Genomic DNA, 23,889 nt, shown 5'->3' on the forward strand with positions numbered 1-23,889 from the left:
CTGTGGCTCGCTTCCATCCTGCGCTGTACACGGCTGTGGCTCGCTTCTATCTTCTGTGGTACAGGGCTTCGGCTCGCTTTCATCCTCTTCTAGCCTTGATGCTTCATGCTCTCCTGTGGAACACAGTTTTGAAACCTCTGAATCAATTGATAGAAGGCATTCTTCAGATTCTTTTTCTGCGATGTCCCTTGACTCTTTTTTGTCCCATCTTGTAGTGCATGGCTGCGACACATTGGCATGGTCTTGAAAAAGATAAGGCTTTGATTGTTCTTTAACTTTATAAATTTCAATAACATCCGAATGCAAAATACTTTTGTATTCAGTTGGTGTTATTTGAGCTTCCTTTTCGACCACTGGGAGAATGAATTTGGACTCACATTTTATTTCCTCTTCAAAAATACACTTAGACTCCTCTTGGCCAGCCACTTTTGTTGTGTATTGTTTCTCTAAGAAATTTAACTTGGATATCTTCTCTTCATTTGACTGTGATTTGCCATTGTTGATCACAAAGTGAATTGGCATTTGATCATTTTGGAAAGTTGTTTTGATTTTCTCTTTCTTCTCTTGTTCATGTGTTTGGGAATCTATCTTTCCTACTTCTTGCTGGCCTACCTGAGCTCCTGGATCTAACGTTTGGTCAGCTATTGGAGAACCTGATTTGGATTTATTGTTATTATCCTGTGGGAATGGTGGCTTGGAGTCTTTTTTATGCCCTTTAGACTTGGCTTCATCATTTCCAGAGGAAATAAGTTTAAACTGCTCTCCATCCGTTGGTAAAGACAACGTAGACTCCATTTCTCCAGGTGCTTTGGAATCGGATTTTGAAGAGTTCAACATTTCTTTAGTTGAAGATAGTCCTTTTCCAGTGTTTACTGAATCTTGTTCTAATGGAAATTTGGTGATGATAACAGCTTTGTCAGAAAGTGCTTTAGTTTCAGAGATTACCTGCTCTTTATCTAAAAGCTTCTCAGTTAGGACTTCTTCAGGCTCAGTTGGGTATCTCTCAGGAATCTTTTGTTCATCTGACTCCACTAACTGTGTGCTATTCAACAGAGGAGCTATTGTCATTTTCTCCGAATCAGTTTTTGAAGCATCTTCTTGTTGAGTGGCTGATGCAGCACAAATCTCTTCAAGCTCTGGAGATTCTTCTTCGCATGACTCATCTTTGTGAAATTCTTCTTTAATAAGCTCCATTTCAGGAGAAGATAGTTCTAATACAATTTGCCTTTTGTCACAAACAAGTGATATAGCCTCAACTGCTTCTTCTTCTTTGGATTCTGTTCTGTCACTTTTGTTTTCAACTACAACTAGTTCTTCTAGCCTAGAAGCACGTCTGTCTATTATAACCCATTCCTCAGAGCCCTACATTTCAAATATAGAAACTTGTCAACATCACAGTAATGCATGAACAGGTACATTGCAACAGACATGCACTTCACTTTTCTAGATTATTATAAAGTAAAAAGTTCTCATAACTAGATGATGTGAAACTTTCTCATACACATTTTTGTAACAATATGAAAAGTTATATTTATAATATGGACATAAGGTTTAGAATCTTCCAACATACAAAATACTACGGGAAAAAAATGAGCTCTATAAATGGGTGAATTACTAAGATTACAAGAGCAAACATTTCTAACACTATTATTAATGTTTTATGCTTAACTATTTAATGCACATTTTCTCTTTATAATCAACATTTACCTTCGAAAATATTAACAAATTAGCTAACAATAATTTCATCCACTAACGTTAGTTCTGCCATTTAAAATGACTTATCAGCATCAATTTATTGTGCTTATTTAAATTACAATTCAATTTTAATCAAATGTAGAACTGAAAATGTCAACCTCAGGAGAAGATGCAAGGCTTTTCTTTGCTGAAGCTTCCAGAGATAAGGCAATGGCACCCACTTGAGAAGCAGGCTCTTCCTTCGCCTCCTCTTCAGCTCTCGCAGACTGTTAGAAAGGTTAATTAGCTGATATACCAGAATATATTACATAATAAACAAATAATAAACGTGTTAGTTTCTTGTTCATACTTTACATTTTAGTGTAAAGATACTTTGGTAGAGCTTTCAGATTTCTAAGTTGCTTGCATGTTGCCAAACACTGTCCACTGTTAAGATGTGTAATATACAATCATGTTATCAAGTTTGTAAACTGCAGAGTTAATTAGCATCATTTTGTCTCCCTAGTGATTGCTTTTCTAACTTGTGTTCTATTCAACTTTAATTTTCTTAAATAGGATAAGATGTTTTCTTATTTTTTGTAAGTTTTGATGCATATGCATTAATTAATGTAGTGATTTATAGCAACCATCTTCAAATAATTAAATATCTTCATGCACTGAAAGGACTAAATTTCAAACCAAATCATGTTCACTCCCGACAGCTCAGAGCAATTCATGAGTACGTATTTAATTAACACCTGCCTGCCCTTCCAACTGTTTGTAGCTCCCAGCAGACCCTCCATCCTTTAACAAGAACCACGGCAACCAGATAGTCACCAGATATTGCTAAAAATAGCTCTCTGAAAATTCTAACTCTGCCCTGCATTAGAACTCAGATCTCCTTGAAACCAGACAAGCTTCCATCTGCACAACAGGTCTGCACAGCACGGCAGCAAATGCAATGTGGAAAGAGTCTTGCATCAAGCCTCCTTACTGCTTCTAAATTACACCATTTTCAGAATAACCATCTGGTGTCTACAACAGTAAGCCACACATCAAAAATTCTCACAGAAGTTTTATCGCAATGAAAAATGGTAGTTAAGAAAAATGACAGACAGAGCCTGCACCAAAGAAAACAGAAAATAATTGTGAGGGAACTTGACCTATGGAGCTCACATAAAATGTAATTCAAGAGATGGAAGACCCTTTTGAGGCATTTTCTACATTCAATAAATTCCAATATCAGTGATTATTGGATTACATTTGTCAAATGCAGCACAGCTAATGCTTTAGACATCTATTTCTCACCTAGGAACACATACATTTAAATAGTAAGTGAGGAAAACTTGTGATTAAATTTCCTCAACTAGTCAACAGTTCACAGGTGGTAGCATTATTTTAGTATGGTTGAAATGACCTATTTTTATTAAGTTGAATTTAATTTTAAGAATGATTGTGTAGAACATGCAGAATATGACATATTCTCATTAGATTAAAGATGAATGAAATGTCTTTAGGTGCAAGAATATGTTATCTGTCTTCAGACCCAAATGAAACCTAAAAAACCGACTGATGCATAGTTACAGAATTTGTCAACATTAGTAATAAATTCTAAAACATTAAATTGTAAGACCCTAATACAAACCACTCTAACCAAACAGCTGCTTCAGGAAACCTGAATTACAAGGATAATATTATTACATTAAGTGTTAATGTTTGGTTTTTGGCCTTTAGCATCATGTGGCATCTGAATAACAAAGTAACAAAGACATAATAAGAAGAAACAGAAGGCAAAATGAAGCCTCATTGTTCAACTCAACTAAATGACTCCAAACAAGGAAAGGATATCGTGAAAGAAAAGGCATATTATAAACAAACGTACAAACACATGCTGCTTCTGCTGTTTTCTTTTGTGTTTACCCATCAACATTGCTGAATTTGTACCAGTTGCAAACATACAAACTATCTATTAGCAAGTTACAGTTTAAACAAAATACCTCCGTAGTGCTACACAAGAACAATGAACAATGAGGATGCGTAAGTAAAGGTGCAACCTTCCTCAGTATGCTCATTTAAAGAATGTTACAAGTGCAACAATGCTGTGAAAAATCTTTCACTCACACATGCTTTCCTTGTATTGCAAATCATGAATTAAAATAGTTCTTTGCATCTATATGATTTATTCGTGGCAATAATAGACTGGAGACTGTCACCTCACCTTTGCTAATACCAGATCTTTAATTACCATAATTGAACAATATTTAGTACGTTGCATTAGACACCGTCCAAATTTATGAATGTATGCATCATAATCGTATTAATTTACAGAAGGATTGAACACACTCAAGTTATATGTTTCTTTCTCAATTTTCTTACTCTCCAGATACACTGGATAGGTCAATCCATTAATAAAAACTCCTACATCATATTTTTTTTAATCTCATGTATGCTGCTGTCCTATGATGTCTATCTACAAATTTTCTGTAACTAAGGATGCTGGGCACCTTACGTTCTTTTTCTAAAAAAAAATGAACAAGTTATAAATGCTAAACAACAAATTTGTTAGTTAGAGGACAATAATACAGAAATTCCAAATGGAAGACACAACTCTCACTAAAACCATCAAAATGGTACTATAAGGAAAATTGGTATGTACAGTACAGATCTATTGAGATACTGGTAGAGACATTATGATTATAATCCACCTTTCTTCTTTGCTTGTTAGTTTCTAATTACTGAGAAAGAATTTTCCTGAAGCTTCAGCCATTTGGGAGTTGAACTTGATTTTTTGGTGACTCGTTTGTAAAGTGCTTGCTTACAACAAAGGTGAAAGCACAGTTTAGAGGCGCTGTCTTCACATAAGGTGAGATACCAAATGGGCCTTGTAATGCAGTCAATATCGGGCTACCTCCAGAACCAGCAAGCGATGGGATGGATGTTGGGAGCACAGGGTGGGAAAGGAATGCAGTTTCTTCAGGGTCCACAAAAAAAAATTGAACTCCCCTTGTCTGTACCTCTCTGGTTCTATTACATGTTGATTTGATCTGAATGTTCACGGCTCAAGTTCTGCTCAGCACTCAATGCAAAATGGCTATGGATTGGGGGAAGGGGATGTTGGGAAGAGGGGTTGGAACCCTGCATGGCAAATTGAAATCGACATGCCACCTGAAAAAGAGGCACACGCTTCAGGCAATTATCTGGACAAAGATTGGTGCAGGCTATGGCATGTATAAAAATGTTGAAAGAGGAAACAGAAAACTAGCCCTTTCATTTGCTGGAGCAAAGTGAATAAAACAGTAAAGTGCTGTCAGGGGAAAAGAAACTGTGCTCTCACCTTTGTCGTAAGCAAGCACTTTCTTCTAAGATCTATGTTACAAACTCTTCTAGCTTTATTTTATGTGTAGTATAATGTCAAAATCTTACCAAATTCAACATGGACATGAGTAACTGTGGTATAATAGAATTTAAAACAACAGCATTCTTAGTTATACCACGACTGTGACCAAAAAAATAGCCATCACCAGCAGACAAACGAACAAACGGAGAACTAAAAGCCAAAACCAAGTAGGCAGGTCTAGCACACCTACAACTTCATAAATGTGCTTATAAACAAAACCCACCTGCTGGAGCTTCTGTGACTCCTCCTGCTCTTTGTCTTTGGATTTCGATGAAGATGGGGAAGTAGTTAATTTCTTTTCCCGGTCACCATGACTTAGCTTAATATTAGTGGATTCCTGTAAAGTTCGTTTTAGTTCATTGATATTGGCTTGATGCTTCAACAGTACATCTTCTGATTTGTCCAGGAACTTTAGCACAATTAAAAAAGATAGATAAATGTTGTGTTAGACATAACAACATTGCTAATCAGTGATGTTTAAACCAGAGGGAAGAAGTACCCACAAATCCATTTCTTAACATATTTGCCTGAAATGCCTCCACATTGAATTAGTGAAGGTGTTAACCACTTAAAATAAATGGATTGACAGTAAGTAAATAGCAGTAAAAATAAGAATTCCAGACAAATGAGATGACAGCTCTTACTCACTTTAGGATCTTAGAAAAAGGTGATTAGATTGATAATCAGTTTTCTTTTCTTGTGGTAAATATTTTGTTCAAATACAAAATGTAGTTTAGTTTAAATATGTATATGACCTGATTTCCTTACAAAATATATGTTGTTAACGTATCCTCACCAAATGCAACAAACAGTGCTTATCCTGGAATTACTTTGTAGTTATTCCAATTTATCTCAATTTCATGTTGGGATAGTCTTAAAAATTGTAAGTAATTTGTCAAAAAATATCTGTTTTCCTTTTTATTTGACATACTCCTTGATGTTAACACTTGATATGCACATCAATCTTGTTAATATACAAGTATGATATCAAGGAGTGTTTAAGAGTGTTAATTCTATGGCCGTTGAAGTGCAAATGTGAGTATTAAAATATATTTAGCACAAAACTCCTCAACACCCACTTTCCTCTCTGACAGAGATAGTACTAATTCCTGCATCAAATATTATACATTCAGCAGTAATTCTAACCATCCTGGCATCAATCAAGACAATGTGATCCAACATAACCCCACCCTGCTTTCATGTAAAACAAACTTCCACCACATCAAATTACATTTGCACTTTCCACACCTCCTGATAAACAAGAAAGTACTATTACACAATCTAGAATGTGAATTTTTCATATAGTCGAAGTAACAGTGCAACTAACTGAAAATGCTATGTTTTTAATGTTGATAAAAGCAGCCCACAAGATGAAGAATTAGCAAACACGAAAGAAACCAAAGGCAAAGGACTTGGCACACAACAAGCAGGTAAAAAGCAAGAAATGCTATACTCCAATGTAAAGTGTCTAGCAAACAAACAATTTCAGTAAAAGATGGCCAATGGTTAAGAATCAATTACTTTCCACAGACAAAGCTTCTGTAGCATTTTGGCAGTATTACGGTAACCCATGAAATGTATGTTAGCATATAGGTAGTGTACTGACAACAATGAAGAAAGTATGATTAAGAAAATTATCACCCACTTTCCTGCTCAGTAACGAGACAGATCATTCAGTCTTTTAATCTCTAACATACCATCAATTTCCAGTTTTGAATTGTAACTCAATATTTCAATGGGAGCAATAAATATTGTGGATCGTGTAGGTGATAAATCTTGAAGGATATATGAGTTGGATCTATCTGATGTTATAGCTATATTTAGTTTGATGAATGACTCTCCATTCAAAAATAAATAGGAACTAGTTGTGTTCTAGCTTGAACAATATTTTAAAACAGGTATGAAAATGTTTCACATAAACTACAGTAAAAACCAGTCCACAGTGGTCCGTACACTACCTCTTGCCTAAGTTTCGGCTCATCTTCATGTTCCATCTGACAGCAAAATTTTAAAAGAAATCAAGTCAATTAAATCCAAAACAAGAACAATCATAATTGTTGATCCTCATATAAAAAATGGAACGCACACCTGACCATTTAAAGAAAAGATGCTTAAAACAAAAACAGTTTGTGCATCAGTAAGTAGATTAAATCAACAAAAACAGAAAGGATGAATTTACATTATAGGTCAAAAAGCAGTCACTGCTTCATAATGACACTAAACAAGTGTAGAGTAAATGTGCAGTCAAGGCCTGAACTGATTCTGGACTAAGTAAGACTGTCTCTTCCAGGGCGTCTCACTCTGGTTCAGTCCAGCATGTCCCTGGATTTGATTTACATATACAACCCAAAAATCACCCTGTATTAACAATTCAGGTGCATAAGCATTTGCATCCCAAATCTATCGCTAAGCATTAGATAGCATGAATGAGACAAGATCATTGAGAATGGTCATTGTCAACTTCCATACAGTATCTAGAGTCATAGAAATTTGCTTTTATTGGAAAAGGGATCAACGACTTAGAAGGTGTATTTATACCCACATCTTTTGATTTCTGACCTCTTCCACAAACATGGCAGAACAAAGAATGTTACTCCTTGGTAAGCAATCTGTCTTTCCTCATTATTAATTTTCTTCCAAATACCCTGCAGACATTTTCTTAAGCACAGGAAGGATGATACATCTAACTATGAGCCATTATGAGATTATGGTCCTACTGTTGCAACAAGTGGAACCATCTTCCAAGCCAATACACTTAACATGAGCCCATTGTGTTAAGCAAAGATTTTCTTTAATAAATTTAAAAATTACTACTTCATTGCTTGAGAAAAACCATGGTGGATAAATTTTCACTTCTTGTGTACTAACATTTATCCAAAGCATTTTCGTCACAACTAGTTCACAGAGTTCAATAAAAGTGTAAGATTTGTTTACAGGCTAATAACATAACTGACTTTCTGAATGTATGAAAGATAATCTTAGAAATGTTTCATCAAGATTTCAGCGAAGGAGCACATGCTGAAGAGGATCTTCTGTCACCACTAAATCTCAACTGTCAGCTGGATGAGAATTTTAAACAAAGACCAAACCCTGCTCCCACTTGACAGTATAGCGGCAAGCAGTGACATTCCCCTATATCTGAATGCCTACTGAAGATAACTCTGTTCAGGCCTGCAACTAGATGTCAGATGACAAATTTGAGTTTCACTGCTGAACACAGGCATCAAATATATATTGCTCCTGAAGAGGCTTAGGTGCTTCAAACTTAGTTTCCAAATCTATGAAATGGAAGATGGTTTCCTGCTATGGCAACCTCTCATTATATGTGACAAACGCGATATTGTTACATTTGACCTTGTTTTAAGATATAATATAACTAAGTCCTGAAAATAGTTTTGGAATGCATGTTATACATTTGAATGTTGTTTTGAGTTGCATTCTGTTTCTAGAACGAACATTTTCCAAAGTGGTTAACAGACAGTCTATATTAATCATCAATGTATTACGAAAAGTGTACCTCCATCCATCTCCACACACTTAATAATAGCTTCTCTTTGTTTCAGTTAAAATACTCACTGAGGCTAAGTAATGTGATTAGAGGAATACCTTTCCCAATCACTTTCATGTAGCTAAAGAAACAAGCACAGAAATGAAAAGTGTAGTCCTTGCAGTTATCTGTTAATTCACATTAGACGAGTACAGGTATTGCAGAGGATTTGAGGGGCTGGAGGAGATTACAGGGAAAAGAATAGACACCATTTGGGAATTGGAAACCAAGGAGTACAATTATCAAATCAAGAGGTTTCTTGGCCCAGAGCTAACAGAACTTGCTGCAGTTTAAGACAGACAGTAGCATCTTGGACCGCTTCAAGTTTACAACAGGGTTGTGTTCAAATAGTGAAATCTAAAAGTAACAATGGCAAGGATGAGGGTTTCAACAGCAGATGAGTTGAAAAAAGGTTGAATATGATTGTAGGTGTATCTCCAAGTCAATTATTGTATCCCAGTTGCAAACAGTCTTGTTTAATCTTAGATAGTTGCCAAGGAGAGGGATGGAGTAGGTAGCTAAGAAATGGCTTCAATCTTTCCAATACTTAACCAGAGGAAATTTCTCAATATCCAATACTAGATGTCGGAGAAACATCTTAATAGTTTAGCAACTGCAGAAAAGTGGAAAGGGGTGGTAGTCATGTAGAGCTGGGTGTTATCGGTGTTTATGAGAAAACTAATGCTGTGTTTTTGAGTGCTATCGCTGAGGGGCTGTGTGGGTGGGTGAGGAAAAGGAATGGTCAAGCATAGATGCTTGGAGAACACCAGAGATACTACAGCTGGAGCAGGAAAAGCAGCAACTGCACGTGAGATTCTCTGGCCAATTAGATAGTTAAGAATGGAATCAGGTGAAGGCAGTTCCATCCAGCTGGACAGCAATAGCAAGGCTTGAGGGAAGATGTGGTGCATGGAAGTGTCAAAGGCTACAACAAGAAGAATGAAGGAGGAAAGCTCCTCTTTGACACAGGTCACATTGTAAAACTGCAATATAGTTTTCATCTATTTAGGAAATGGATTTACAAAGTTTTAGGATGAGCACTGACATTACTGTGGCCTATAGAAACATTTTTTGTTTGTATCTAAAGTATTACTTGATTATCTGGATTGAACAACGCTTGGTAATCGGAGTTGTTGATTGCATTCCAACAAAGGCCACGCTGGATCCATAACTACTCCTGTGGCTTGATCACATATTTTGTTGTGAAATGCTCCTGTGAATTATCTTGTGACATTTCATTACACCAAAGGTGGTATACAAACGTATACTGTTTTAACCTCATGAGGCTCATTAAAACCTCATAAGGCTTTGGATAAGTGGTGGTGGTGTGAGGGAGCGGTTAAAGTGTTGAGAAAAACTGAACTAAAACCAGAACCTGACCATTTCTAGTTACAACAGAAATAGCAAAGTGGCCTATTTCTCGCTCTCAGGAAAGCTAAACAGCCAAGTCTGGGGAGGAGATAAAATAAAGGAGACAAGTGCTTTTCACGTCAGTTGCAAAATTCGGCATACCTGGTTCCTGTGACGAGACATTCACTCACTCTTTGTATCTTTGCCCAAGGGTTCCCATGCCAATTTCCCTTAGTTAGGTGGTGGTTTTTGACTGGTGCAGGCTCAATAGGCTGACTGGCCTTTTTCTATGCTGTTGACCTCTGTGACTATGACTCCATCTCTACAGGCTTCCAAACTCCTCCTAATGCATCCATTTTCACCCTACTCCATGACCGTGATGTCAGAATCATCTCAGTCAGAAGGCGAGTGAAATGTCTTGCTTATTTTTGTAATGCATCAAATATACAGGATATTAATAAATGAATGCATGGGCATAGCAATAGCTCTATCAGCAACTGCTACATAGTTTCTACAGCAGCAGTATCCAGCATCTATGTGAGATTGCAAACATAGGCCTGACTAAAAACTTTCCTGTATTAACCCTGAATGCAATTGCTTCTCTACAATCGCTGATCACGCTGTATTCAACTTTTCATAATGTTCTTTCCTATCTCTAACTTTGATGCTCATTTTACTCACAATATTAGATAGCAAGCTCTCATCAATCTGCTATGTATTCCCTTAAACTCTGGCTTCTTGATGCCATTTGTTATTGACCATTGTCCTCTCTAAGTCTCTCAGTCATGTAGCAATCAGAAGTTACCATGCAGGCCGCAGTTCACAAGCTGGGCCAATTATCATGCGTGTGCGAGCCCACACAGAAAATATTAATGGGTCCTTGCACTTATATGAATCAGCTACAAGCTATGGAAAAATAGGGATATGTTGGTATCAGTGACATTTTCAAGCAGTTCTAAATCAAACTGTGTAAACACAAAAGAACGCCCTACTACCTCCAAGATTGCAGCTTCATTCTCATCTTGGAAAATCACTCATTTCTTACAAGTATGAATTGACCATTTCCTTTCCCAGCCAACATCTTGATTTTTCACTTGTGAAGCTGCAATCCAGGTTGTGTCAGGAGCAATTTTGGGCTTCCATAAGAAACCAAGTTTGTTCACCCTGATAATATTTCTTAGTGGCAGCATACTTGGTGGTGCTATGCCACCAGAATCAGCTAAGTTTGAATAGTGTCCCAGCCAGCAGTCAACTTTAACTGCGTGCAAATCTAAAGTCTTTAATTATGCTGTCCAATTTCCATCAGGCACAATAGGATAAAGTCTTTATTTACAGAAACATGCTACTCTACTAGGCTAGACACTAATCTGTTTTGTAATTCTATATAATCCCACTAAGTACAGTGAACTGTTAACTAATAACAAAATGATTATCTGTACAAAAAATTAACATTTCAACATCATGTACCTTCATTTCCTTAATTTTTGTTGGTGTGGTCACTTCCTCGGTTTTTTCTGACTTCTGGGAGGATTTCTTGCTGTCTGACTGTGTTGTGTCTGGAGTCTCTGTCCTTGAAGTCTCGCTTGCATCTTTCGTTGACTCTTTCAAAAGTGCGTCGTGATTTTCCCCGACTGAAGCTGGACGGAAAAACTCTGCAAGTCAGAATATCTGACGTAAAATGTGGCCATTATACTCTAAAACATTCCAGGAAAGTCTCAGGCAACTGGAATGAATCTGATAGAAGGGCAATTCAAAGAATAATTATTTGAACAAATAATCAATAATTGGCTGCTAGGTGCCAATTTCAGATCAGGTTCAAATTCTCGGTGCACCAGCAAGTGTACCAACTTCTAAGGCTCACCTAAAAGCAGCTAATCAGAGCTTGTATGGCTATTTTATGACTCCACTGCCAAATGCATATAAATTGGGCACAGCTCATGCCACGTACATCCAAATGGGTTGCCAATTCAGAATGAAACTATTCTAGGAGACTTTCTTTCCTCCAAATGTCATGACAATATCAACCAATCTTTGACATGCCATTTTCAAATCTTTGAACAATAAAAGCATATTTTACTAAATTTGAGCTTGGGCGAGGAGTGCAAGTATTGTACTTATTCCACCAATGTCTATGCTTTATAGTAAAATCAAAAGAACAACACATGATAGGGAGGCCAAAACAGTGTAGTACACACCTGGTTAAATAACTTGTAAATGGAAAGTATTCTGTGAACTAGCCCCATTATTCATTAAAAGAATAATAAAGTGCTTCATTCAGTCACTGGTCAGAGCCAAGTTACCTTACAGCTGCACTCTGCTCTGCTTACAATACATGCTGTTGCAAAGCAGTATCTGGTCAGCTTAGACTCCTTTACTTAAATTGAAAACCCTCATCTCTATTTCCTGTTGGGTTTCTGCAAGGGGGGTTGGCTTATTAACCATCAAAACCTTTTCACATGTCAGTGTAAAAATAGCAAGTTGCTTCTGAGGTCCTTAGAATAAGACTCCTCGATTCATCTACACCTTGTTATCTCAGATTCTCCTGCATCTGCAGTTCCTACTATCTCCTTGATTCATCTCACTGTTTACATTATTTTAATAGACTCTCAGTGCCAGATGCAGGATACAAACATACAGGGAGAGCAGCAAGTGACATTCATGAAGGATGAGAGCACAGCATATGCGCATGGCAATGATGTGTATCATACACCTGCATTGAAGTGCTGACTGCAATCACCTGTCCCATCCAGTTTAGTGGACTTTGTGGCCACTGAAAGTCAACTAACAGAATCATATTTAAATTTCCGGGATTGCTTTTTCATAGCTAACAGGAGACTGGGGGCAAATCCGCTAGCCACCCAGCCATTCCAGAAACGGTTGGTAATTCCAGCTCCATGCGATTTTTTCAGTTTTACAGTGTCGTTAAAGAGATCACTGAAACCCTGCTGAAAATGTGGGGTGACTTTTCACAGTACTTACTTTTATGTGGAACACCAGCAGTGCTCCTCCCAACTACACAGCACTGATGCAGGCTAACGTTCCTCCTCCACCTGTCTCACAGCTTCTTTCCTATATAGTTTACCTCACTAGCTTACCTATGGGTTGATGCCACATCAGTGCCAGATTTTCTCCAAGGTTGGTAAACTGTATTAACAGCTACAGTTTGGCAATTTTATATTGATGTGTCCTAACCTTTAAATTGCAGTGGGTCTCCAAATGTCTCTGCTTCTGGCATGAGACCAAGTTTTCTTTCATGACCCCTTCCTGCATAACCAATACTTAATTGATACTACTCAATATTAAGTGCATTTTCAACAATATTTCTACAGCCAAAGCTCTACAATGTCTGACCTTCTTTAAAACAGATAATAGACAGATAAACTAATGGAAGTTTTGAATTGTAGGAAGAGGTTTAATGGAGAATGTTCCATTTTGCAGGGAACATCATACCTGGAGACCATCCACAGAAAAAAAAGTTAACAACAAATCCTATGGGGAATTTAAAAGAAACTTCTTTGCTCAAAGAATGGCAAGAACGTGGAACTTACTACCACAGACAGTGGTTGAAGCAAATAGTAGAGGTGCATATAAAGTGAGCAAACAAACAAAGGACGTGGGAACAGTGGATTACAATGATAGACTTAGATGAGGAGGGCTGGGAGGAGACTCAACTGGAACTTAAATGTCAGTATAGATTGGTTGGGTAAATGGCCTGTTTTGGTGCTGCTCATCTGATGTAATATTGTCCAAGCAGTAGGAATAAGAGTTGTTGATTAATCGTGTGTGTTTGACTAAAGGGTAAATAAAGTTCAAATTCACAAAGACTCAGGTTTGCAATTTAACCCTAGTCTGCATTTAATTTGTGGAAAAAGTAAAACCTGGTATTTGCATTTTTAAGAGTGAAACTGATACTAATTCTAATATACCAACCAGATTGATTCATAGAATTATTGAATATTATAGGATAGAAATAGACGTATGTTTTATCCAAATCTTACTTTCTTGCACGTTCATATTAATGTTATTTTTCAAGCAACTGCCAAATTCTTGTGAAAAGAATTCACGGACACTGGTTGAGTGGTAGACAATTCCATATTCTAATTATCACCCCCATGAAGAATTTGGTTTCAAATCTTATCTTTTTTTGTTACTACCTCATTAGTCAGTGTAAAAAACTATTTTTATTCATAAACTGTCATGTACACAAGGGGAAGCTTGACAAGCAATTAAGGAAGAAGACAGCACAGGATTGAGATGATTGAGTTTCATCATATCTTTCCTCATCTAAATCTATGTTCGGCACCATTCTTGACATTCAGACCCAAACACAGTCCATGTCCTAACACAGCAAGACCTGAACAATAATACCTGGACTGACAAGTGCCAAGTAACATTCACACCCACAGGTGCCTAGCAATAACCTTCGGCAGGAAGAGACAATCTAACCAGCACCTTTTGACATTCAAAGGCTATATCAGTGCATCACCCACTATCAACATCCTGAGGAGTTTCCACCAACCAAACTGAGCTGGACTAGCCTTATAAATACTGTGAACGTAAGTGCAGTTGTGATGGAATACTCCCCATTTGCCTGGAAGCCTGCAGTTCCAACAACACTCAAGAAGCTTGACACGATCCAGGACAAACCAGCCCACTTGACTGGCACTAAATTCAAAGACTCTCCTGCACTCTACACACGTAGCAGCAATGTGTACAAACTACAAAAAGCACTGCAGAAGTTCACCAGGGTTCTTAAACAGTATCTTCCAAACCTGCAACCGCTATCATCTGAAAGGACAAAAGGCAACAAATACATGGAAATACTATATTCTGCAAATTTCTCTTCAAACCACTCACCAACCACACTCGAAAATTTATTGCCATTCCTACACTTTTGCTTAGTCAAAATCTTGGAACCCCCTTCCTAGCAACATTTAATTCAAAAACGTAACTCACCACCACCTTACAGGCAATAAGGGGCCAGCCAGCAAAGGTTATATCTCCTGAATAAATAAAATGAAATCATGGTCCTGAAGGTTCTCATTAAGTCACTTCTTCACATTCTCTGCAAGTGAAAAAGACACAACTTCTACATTCTGTCTACATAACCGTCAGCCCTCTTCCCTTTTCATTACTTTCTTTGATTTGTACAGCCCATTTGACATATCAAACAAGTAATTTAGACTGCTATATATGAACTAATATGAACATGCTGGCTCTGGATATCCCCTGCAGAACCATCACTCATACATACTTAAATATTTTATATTTCATTGCTGCACAGTGCTCTTTGAAAAGCAGTCCAAGGGAGCAGCACCAATGCAACTTGCCCCTAGCATTCACTAGCCCAGGCTTAAAAAAAAGAGAGATGCTCTAAGTTTCCTATCCTACAATCTTACTGACAGAACCAGCAAGTTTATTTTAGACCTGTGCTATTATAATTTCACATAAAAAATGACAGCCTGTGAAAAGTAAGGGCACTTTAAATTAACATTACTATGCTCAAATATTATGAAACAATGAATTGATTGTAGGTCGAGCACATTTTATTCAGGCTTGAATCTGTAATATTCCCCCATTTGCCAAGATGAGGCATTAACCAGTCATTCTTTTGTGCTTTAGAAAGGGTTATTCACATAAGTCATAGATGGCAGAGTTTAACATTCCTACCAAAAGGACAAACAATGATGTTTAAAGGGTTTTTTTGGAAAGGGTTGTTAAAACAGGAATGACTTCTTTGAAAATTCTTTAATGCAGAATGCATAACGATTTTTAAATTGAAGTCAACATGCTTTTGAAATATAAGTGAATTCGATGGATATGTGAGAAGTTATAAGATTATGGGTATACATTTCAGAATTCTGACATAGGAGGCCATTCATGCCATCTAACCTATGATGCAAATCTCTAAGTTTAACAAGAAATGTGGAATCAGCAAAAAGGGCACCTTACAACAGCCATGGGGGAGGGAGGGGCGAAGAGAGAGAGTAGGAGATGCAGACAGAGAGACAGAGAGAAAAAAACAAAGAAAGCACTTTGACGTTTCCCAGCTAGGAGTTGTTTATGTGTGTAAATGAACACAATTATTGTGAATTTGTATAATCAGAATTATAGCAATGATATTGCAAGATTGGGAGTTTTCATGTGCTTACTGCATTACCTATTTAGAAAATTCAGGTTGAAAGCTCAAATACATTTATGATCAATCATCTTCCAAAATTCTATGCATTTTGGAATAATTCCTGCAGATTGGCAGCTAGCAAATATCACCCCATTATTTAAGAAAGGAGCAAAGGGGAAAAAAAAAAGCTGGGAAATATAAAATTATAAACTGTAAAGTTTAAAATCTTTCATCAGTATTAAGGAAAATGCTATAATTTATCATAAAGAACATGATAAATGAGCACTTGAACAATAATGATCTGATTGGGGATAATCAGCATGAATTTGAAAATGGAAAATCATGTTTGACAAAGTTGGACTTTTTGGTGATATTACTATCAAAATTGATTGAGCGGAGTTGATGGATGTGGTATATTTGGATTTTAGAAGATTGGTTAGAAAAACAAAAGCACATAGTATAGGAGGTAATGTACTGGCATGGATTAAAGATTTGGCTAACAGATAGAAAACAGAGTATGAAAAAATGGGTCATTCCCAATTGGCAGACTGTGACTAGTGGGGTACGGCAAGGATCAGTACTTTGATCCCAGCTGTTCACAATATACGCCAATTGTTTAAACTAGGAACGGAAGTGATATTTTCAAATTTGCAAATGACACAATGCCAAGCAGGAATATCAGTCGAGAGGAAGATGCAAAACATTTTCAGGTGGTTTTGGACAAGTTCAGTGATTGGGCTAGAATGTGGCAGATGGAATACAAGGTGAAAAAATGTGAGGTTATTCCCTTTGGTAGGAAGAACAAATTTGCGAAGTATTTCTCAAATGGTGAGAGGTTGGAAAGTGTAGATGTGCAAAGAGACTTGCGTGTCCTTGTCAATAAATCTCTTATGTAGGTGCAGCAAGCCTTTAGCAAGGCCAATGGAACCCTTTATTGTAATAAGATGTGTACAGGAGTAGTGAAGTCTTGCTTCAATTGTATAAAACCTCGGTGATACTGCATCTGGAATACTGTGCACAGCATGGGTTTCCTTATCTCAGGAAGGATATTATTGCCGTGTAAGGAATGCAACAAAGGTTCACCAGACTTGTTTCCAGGATGGTGGGACTGTCCTGCGAAGAAAAATTTAGCAAACTGAGTCTGCATTTTCTCCGCTTTCAAAGAATGAGAGGTGATCTCATAGAATCCCTACAGTGTGGAAACAGGCCCTTCGGCCCAACAAGTCCACACCAAACCTCAGAGCATCCCACCCAGACCCATCCCCCTACAACCCTAATCTACACATCCCTGAACACTACAGACAATTTAGCATGGCCAATCCACCTAACCTGCACATCTTTGGACTGTGGGAGGAAACCCACGCAGACACAGGGAGAATGTGCAAACTCCACACAGACACAGACAGTCACCCAAGACTGGAATCAAACCCGGGTCCCTGGCGCTGTGAGGCAGCAGTGCTAACCATTGTGCCACCGTGCCACCCTCATTGAAACCTACAAAATTTTAATGGGGATAGTCAAAGTAGATGCAAGTAAGAGGTGTCTCTTAGTTGGGGGAATCTAGAGCCCTTTAAAAATAAAGGCAATGCCATTTAGGACAGATATGAAGAGAAATGAATGGCAAATTTTGGAATTCTCTGTCCCAGAGGGCTGTGGAAGTTCCTGTTTAGAGTATATTTGATGTAGACATTGAGAAATTTTGATTACCAAGGGCCTAAAAAGGGCAGGGCTGGGGGTGGGGGGGACATGGTGGCTCAGTGGTTAGCACTGTTGCCACACAGCACTGGGGACCAAGGTTCAATTCCAACCTTGGGTGACTTTGTAGAGTTTCCACATTCTCCCATGTCTGCGTGGGTTTCCTCCCACGCTCCAAGAAAATGCGTATGTTAGGTGGATCGGCCGCGCTACATTGTCCATAGCATCCAGGGATGTGCGGGTTAGGGGGATTAGTCAAGGTAATGCAGGTTTAAGGGGATAGGATGGGGGTCTGGGTCTGGGTCGGATGCTCTATAGAGGGTTGGTGTGGACTTGATGCGTCAAATGACCTCTTTCTCCACTGTAGGGATTTTATGATTCTAAGGGGCTATGGGGATAGTGAGAGTAAAAGGCGTTGAAGTGTTTGATCAGCCATGATCATATTGAATGGTGGAGCAGGCGCAATGGGCTGGATGTTCTACTCCAGTTCTTAATGCTACAATTTTTGAGTATGAAATATTTAAGTTAACATCAATATTTCCTTTGTTAGTAATTAGTTATTAATATTATTGTTAAATCATATATTGTTAAATTATTGTTAGTAATAATGAAGCTCGTACAATTAATCCTAGACTATACAGAGTACCTCTTGCTGTTTATGAAAGCCACCGTTTATAAAGTTACGTTTAACTTTGAATAATAAAACACTGCACTGCATGTTATTGCACTACATTATGAAACACTACAGATGTATACACTTGTTATACTAACAAGGTGAAGAACATAGCATAATAGTTAAATATTTATTTTGAATGTTAAATCAAGCTTCTGTAAATTCACAAGTTGTCAGGCCACTGTGGATATTTGATAATAAACAGTTTAAATAACTGATAAAGCTTCAAATGAGAAAATGGTTACTGTCTATACTGTAGTAACTTGTATTACAGCTTTATAACAGTTCTCAGAACAATCAAATTTGTGTCATTGTCAGTGGCATCTGTATTTCAGGATCAACATTAACAATTTCTTCTTTCGTCATCAGTTTTCATTGTGACAAAAATGTGATTCTTTATTCAAATACATTTTGCCTCAATGCAAATTTTGTGTCCTATTCAGACCTTTCCAGTTTGCATATCATTTTAAGTAAAATGGCTAAAACAGGGGATGGGGCTGCATAAAGGAGGTGCTGAAAGTATCATTTCCTTTTGATTTTTACCCCTTCCACCTACTGTGCTGAAATGAATTGGGAATTCTGAAAATGATTGTTCCATTTGATCTGTCTTTCATGCCTTTTTTGTCATTTACTTGCAACTGTTGAACTTCCATCTTCATTCATGGCTGGAAAAATCATGCTTTAAATGTACCATGTCAAGTCAATTGCACGACTAAACATTATCTAGACATTTCTTAATTGTCTTCAAAAATACTCAGTCACAAAACAATGGTGAATCATTTGAAAGAAAAGTATCATCAAGCATTTAAAGCAGAATGTACTCTTACACCAGAAAATCTAATCTAGCTCAGTGATTCAGAACATTATGTCTTTTTGAGTTTATTTTAATTATTTATACTGCAGCACTTCACATTTAGGAAGACGTCCTTTTTTAGGGAACAAAAATGCACTTCATGGTTTCCTATTTTACTTCTTTGTCATGAACAGTGAGGAAGAAAAGGAAAGGGGAATCAAAGCAATGAATGAAAGAAATGCACATCGCTCTGGTGCAGGAGGTGGCACAACAGATATTGTAAGCTTAATGGTTTTCTCATGGACAAATTTCTCAAACTCACCACCAGTTTATGCAGTGCACAGTTGTAGTGTAGACTCAATAGATTTTCTTTATGGCACTCATGATAAATACTGCAGATGGCACAGCCCAAACATCAGATAAAAATCATACCTCCATCTAGACTCCTTGACATTGTATATCTTTTGCTTGAGGAGCGTTCAAAATAGGGTGCAGGCCGATCAATTAAAGCACTGGCTTGCCTAGTTTGAGCCTGTGTACGGCCACTATAACGGAACTTTGAGCCCATTACGAGAAATCCTTTTGGAGGTGGCTCAGGAGACACAAGTCTAAAAGGAAGGTAATGAAAACAATTACTACAAACAAATACCTTGGGCCATTACTTAAGTAACCTGCAAAATTAATTACAAATTACAAATGAGAAAATGTCACAACAACTTGCATCTGTAGCAATTAACATAGATAGAAAATTTCAACACGTTTCAAAGCTGCAGAATCAGGCAAAGTCAATAATGAACTAAAGAAACCATTAGAATGACTGAAAGCTGGGTCAAAGAAAAGGGAATTGTTATGGAGGTCCTTGGGAGCGGGGAGGGGAAGAGATGAGATAGAGAGAGCGCGAAAGAGATGGAAAAACAAATAAACATGTACATTGAACTCCTCAATGATTGCAGGCCAGGGTGCAATATTGGAGATGTAGGGAGGAGTGAATCAATGGAGAAATTTGTCATTAAAGTTGATACGCTAAAGAATGTAAGGGTAATGAAGGTCAGCAACGACTGTGGCAAAGTAAGAGTGGGAGTTAAAACAGACATTTCATACAGCATCTTTCACAACCACTCAATGCCTCGAAACATTTTACTGGAAAGTATTTAATTGATTGTGGAACTGCTCTGGTAATGTAGCAAACAAGGCAGCCAATTTGTGCACAGCAAGATTCCAGAAACAGCAGTGTGGTAATGACCAGCTAATCTGTTTTTTTTGTGATGTTGGGATCAATATTAAAAAATAATATGCTCTCTATCAAAATAGTGCTACGAGTGCTTTAAGATCCAGCTGAGTGTGCAGATATGGGTTCATTATGACATCTAAGCTCAAAGTGTAGATAAAATCCAGGCAGTCAAATTCTGCTTGATAGAATTTCAGGATGCTAAGAATTTCTCTAGAATAGAACTTGGAAGACCAGCAAGTGTTGCAAAAGTAGTGGTGGTCAGGAGTATCAAGAAGGAAACAGGAGGGATAATACTCAATGTATACGGTCACTAACAACACTGATGCTGGTTCAGATTTTGCAAACAGCGATGAAATGATACTGATCAACGCTGCCAACAAACATCTGCCCAGCACTCTGCATGGACCCTTCCTTTCTCAATCTTTGTTTGAATCTGCTATTATGTATTTCTCTTCTGAACAGCACTGTGGATGTACCATCACCACATTCACTGCAATGGTTCAAAATGGCAGCTCATCACCAAATTCTCAAGGGCAATTAGAGGTGAACAATATATACGGGTCTAGCCAAAGATGCCCACATCTCATGAATGAAAATAAAGAAAAAAATCTCAAGGGCTCTCCAGGCACCTTGCAGGATAAGCTATTATGTGAAAAGATTCTCAGTCTATCAGCCAGAAAATTAAATATGGATTATTTGTCACTTATTTTGTAAATACTCCTTTAAAATAAAACAGCAGGGGCATAAATACTAGATAATTAGGTATTAAACTTAAAAACATCAAAAAACCTTGCTTTTTAATAAAATGGAAAAATCAACGAAAACTAATTTTATATTTGTGTTCCTAAGACCAAAGAGGTTCACCAAGTCATTCTGACATTGTACACTGTTAAATCCCAGTTAGACTTCATTATTAATGTGTTTTCAGGCTTTATTTTGAAACAGTAATATTTCGGCACAAAAGACAAAGTTCTCATCAGTTCAGTGATTTCTAATTGATTACAGTATACAGAAACCCCAGCAGCACACCCAATGGTAAAGCATAGGACTGACAACAATCTCTTTTGTAGTTAACTGCACCTGTGTGAACCCAGAAAACATTGTCATTTTCAGAGGTGTAATGAAGAATACTGACAGTTTCATGTCACTTTTAGTTCTAATTCTAAATTCAGGCCAATTCCATAAGCAACTTATTCCAGATGTTTTACTAAACGCAAGACCATGAAATGAAATGTTTCCTCAGTTCAGTAACTTTGCATTGTCTGTCTGCAGCTTTCCAATAATGTCTCGTGTCTACAGCTGACCATAAGTGATATTATTATTAAAGTTATCAAAGCTCCCCTGATGGGCACATTTTTCTAAAATCCAATGCTGTGTCTGATTGCAACTCTAACCTTTTGTTTAAAAGAAAAACTAGCTGTTTTCTACTGAGATCGATGCGCCTACAAACAATTCCGTTCTCATTTATCTGTGGAAACTGCAAATAAACACTGAAAAGATGTCTTGCAAATGTTCTTTAATCTTCACTGTCTTTGCTTTATTACCAATTATTTATAATTATTCATGTTGGTTGAAAATATTGTTTTCTTCTTCATTGCAGTTTTTTTATTAAAAAATACATAAAAAGGATGAAGTAGGCTGCCTTGTCCCCACGCTGAACCACAATAAGTAAACAAACTCCTCATTCATACAAGCTTCTTGCAGGAAGCCAATAATGGGATTGACTCTGGCCATAAGCTTAAAACCTCCATTCCGCATTTGCTCTCTCAACAGAGGAGTACACTTGAGATAGGAGTGGATGTAGAACATGGAGAACATCAAGAGAACAAAGTCAGAGAAAGAAAAATTGGATAATATCTTAGTGGAGGGGTAATAAGCAACAAAAAAGAACAGCAAACAAGTTTAATCACACAATCTTTCCAAGCTTCAGTTAAATAAACACAGCAAGGATTGTCACTACATAAATCAGTGTAGTGTAAATAAGCATTTGTGAGTCATTGGTCTTGGAAAGTGCACTTGTGGAATCTATCATCCCATTGATCCAACACATTTTCATGCTGCAATTCGTTCATCATCCTCATATTCACCGTAATGTTGTAGGCTCAGTGGTTAGCACTGCTGCCTCACAGTGCCAGGAACCCGGGTTCGATTCCACCCTCCGCTACTGTTTGTGTGGAGTTTGCACATTTTCCCTGTGTCAGCGTGGGTTTCCTCCGGGTGCTCCAGTTTCCTCCCACAGTCCAAAGATGTGCAGGTTAGGTGGATTGGCCATGCTAAATTGCCGATGGTGTTCAGGGATGTGTAGATTAGGGGGGTTATAGGGGACTGGGCCTGGGTGGGATGCTCTGAGGGTCGGTGCGGACTTGTTGGGCCGAAGGGCCTGCTTCCACACTGTAGGGATTCTATGATCTATGATCTGTACCATCTGTTGATAGTGAGATTAAGAAACAGTATTGTTGAAGGGTGAGGTATTTGACACAGTTCTCTGCAGCTGAGAGTAAGAATCCAGACAGCTGTGCTGCCTGCCTGGTGTCAGGGTTTGGGACATCTGCTCTGAGGTGGAGAGGAAGTAGCCATGAGAAGGGGAGCATGCAGTGGTCATGGACCACATATACACCAACAAATTGGGGAGAACTGACAAAGAGGTTCTGCATCAGAAATATGAACAGCTAAGGGCTAAAGTAAAAAGCAGAAACTCAATACTAATAAGCATAAATTAGAGTCATAGGGTCATACACCATGGAAACAGACCCTTCAGTCCAACTAGTCAATACCGACCATGTCCCCAAACTAATCCGACCTGCCTGCATTTGGCCCATATCTCTCTAAACCTTTCCTATCCATGTACTTATGACTAAATGTCTTTTATATGTTGTAACTGTACCTGCATCCAGCACTTCCTCTGACAGTTCATTACAGACACGAACCACTCTGTAAAAAAAGTTTCCCCTTGTGTCCTTTCTAAATTCTTGCCCTCTCACCTTAAAAATATGTCGTCTAGTTTTGAACTACTCAACCCTTGGGGAAAGACCTTTGCTGCTCACTTTATCTATGCCCTTCATGATTTTATAAACCTCTATAAGGTCAACCCTCAACCTCCTTTGTTCCAGCCTATCTCGCCTATTTTTATAACACAAATCCTCCATTCCCAGCAACATCCTGGTAAATCTTTTCTGAACCCTGTCCAAGTTAATAATGTCCTTCCTAAAATAGGGCGACCAGAACTACACTCAGTACTTCAGAACAGGCCTCACAATGTCCTATACAATCTCAACATGATGTTTCAACTCCTATACTCAAAAGGTCTGAGCAATGTCTTCTTAACCAACCGGTCTACCTGTGATAACAAGGTGTAGAGCTGGATGAACACAGCAGGCCAAGCAGCACCATAGGAGCAGGAAGGCTGAC

At 37.9% G+C, this 23,889-nt stretch overlaps 1 protein-coding gene across 7 annotated transcripts in view; it reads right to left on the minus strand.

Annotated features, from left to right (window-relative positions):
- Positions 1-23,889, minus strand: part of LOC109914729 (band 4.1-like protein 1) — a 266,765-nt gene that overhangs the window by 16,907 nt on the left and 225,969 nt on the right. For 4 of the 7 annotated variants that reach the window (XM_048608295.1, XM_048608293.1, XM_048608291.1 and 1 more), the window contains exons 11-14: positions 19,683-19,858; positions 11,436-11,620; positions 5,295-5,480; positions 1,854-1,961 (exon numbers count right to left, since the gene is read on the minus strand). In XM_048608295.1, the coding sequence (XP_048464252.1) occupies positions 1,854-1,961; positions 5,295-5,480; positions 11,436-11,620; positions 19,683-19,858 (655 nt within the window). The remainder of the gene's footprint in view (positions 1-1,853; positions 1,962-5,294; positions 5,481-11,435; positions 11,621-19,682; positions 19,859-23,889) is intronic. The other 3 variants (XM_048608296.1, XM_048608292.1, XM_048608294.1) reach the window with 1 other exon arrangement.

Source organism: Rhincodon typus, chromosome 19 (genome assembly GCF_021869965.1).
Source record: "Rhincodon typus isolate 14 chromosome 19, sRhiTyp1.1, whole genome shotgun sequence".
Classification (NCBI taxonomy): domain Eukaryota; kingdom Metazoa; phylum Chordata; class Chondrichthyes; order Orectolobiformes; family Rhincodontidae; genus Rhincodon; species Rhincodon typus.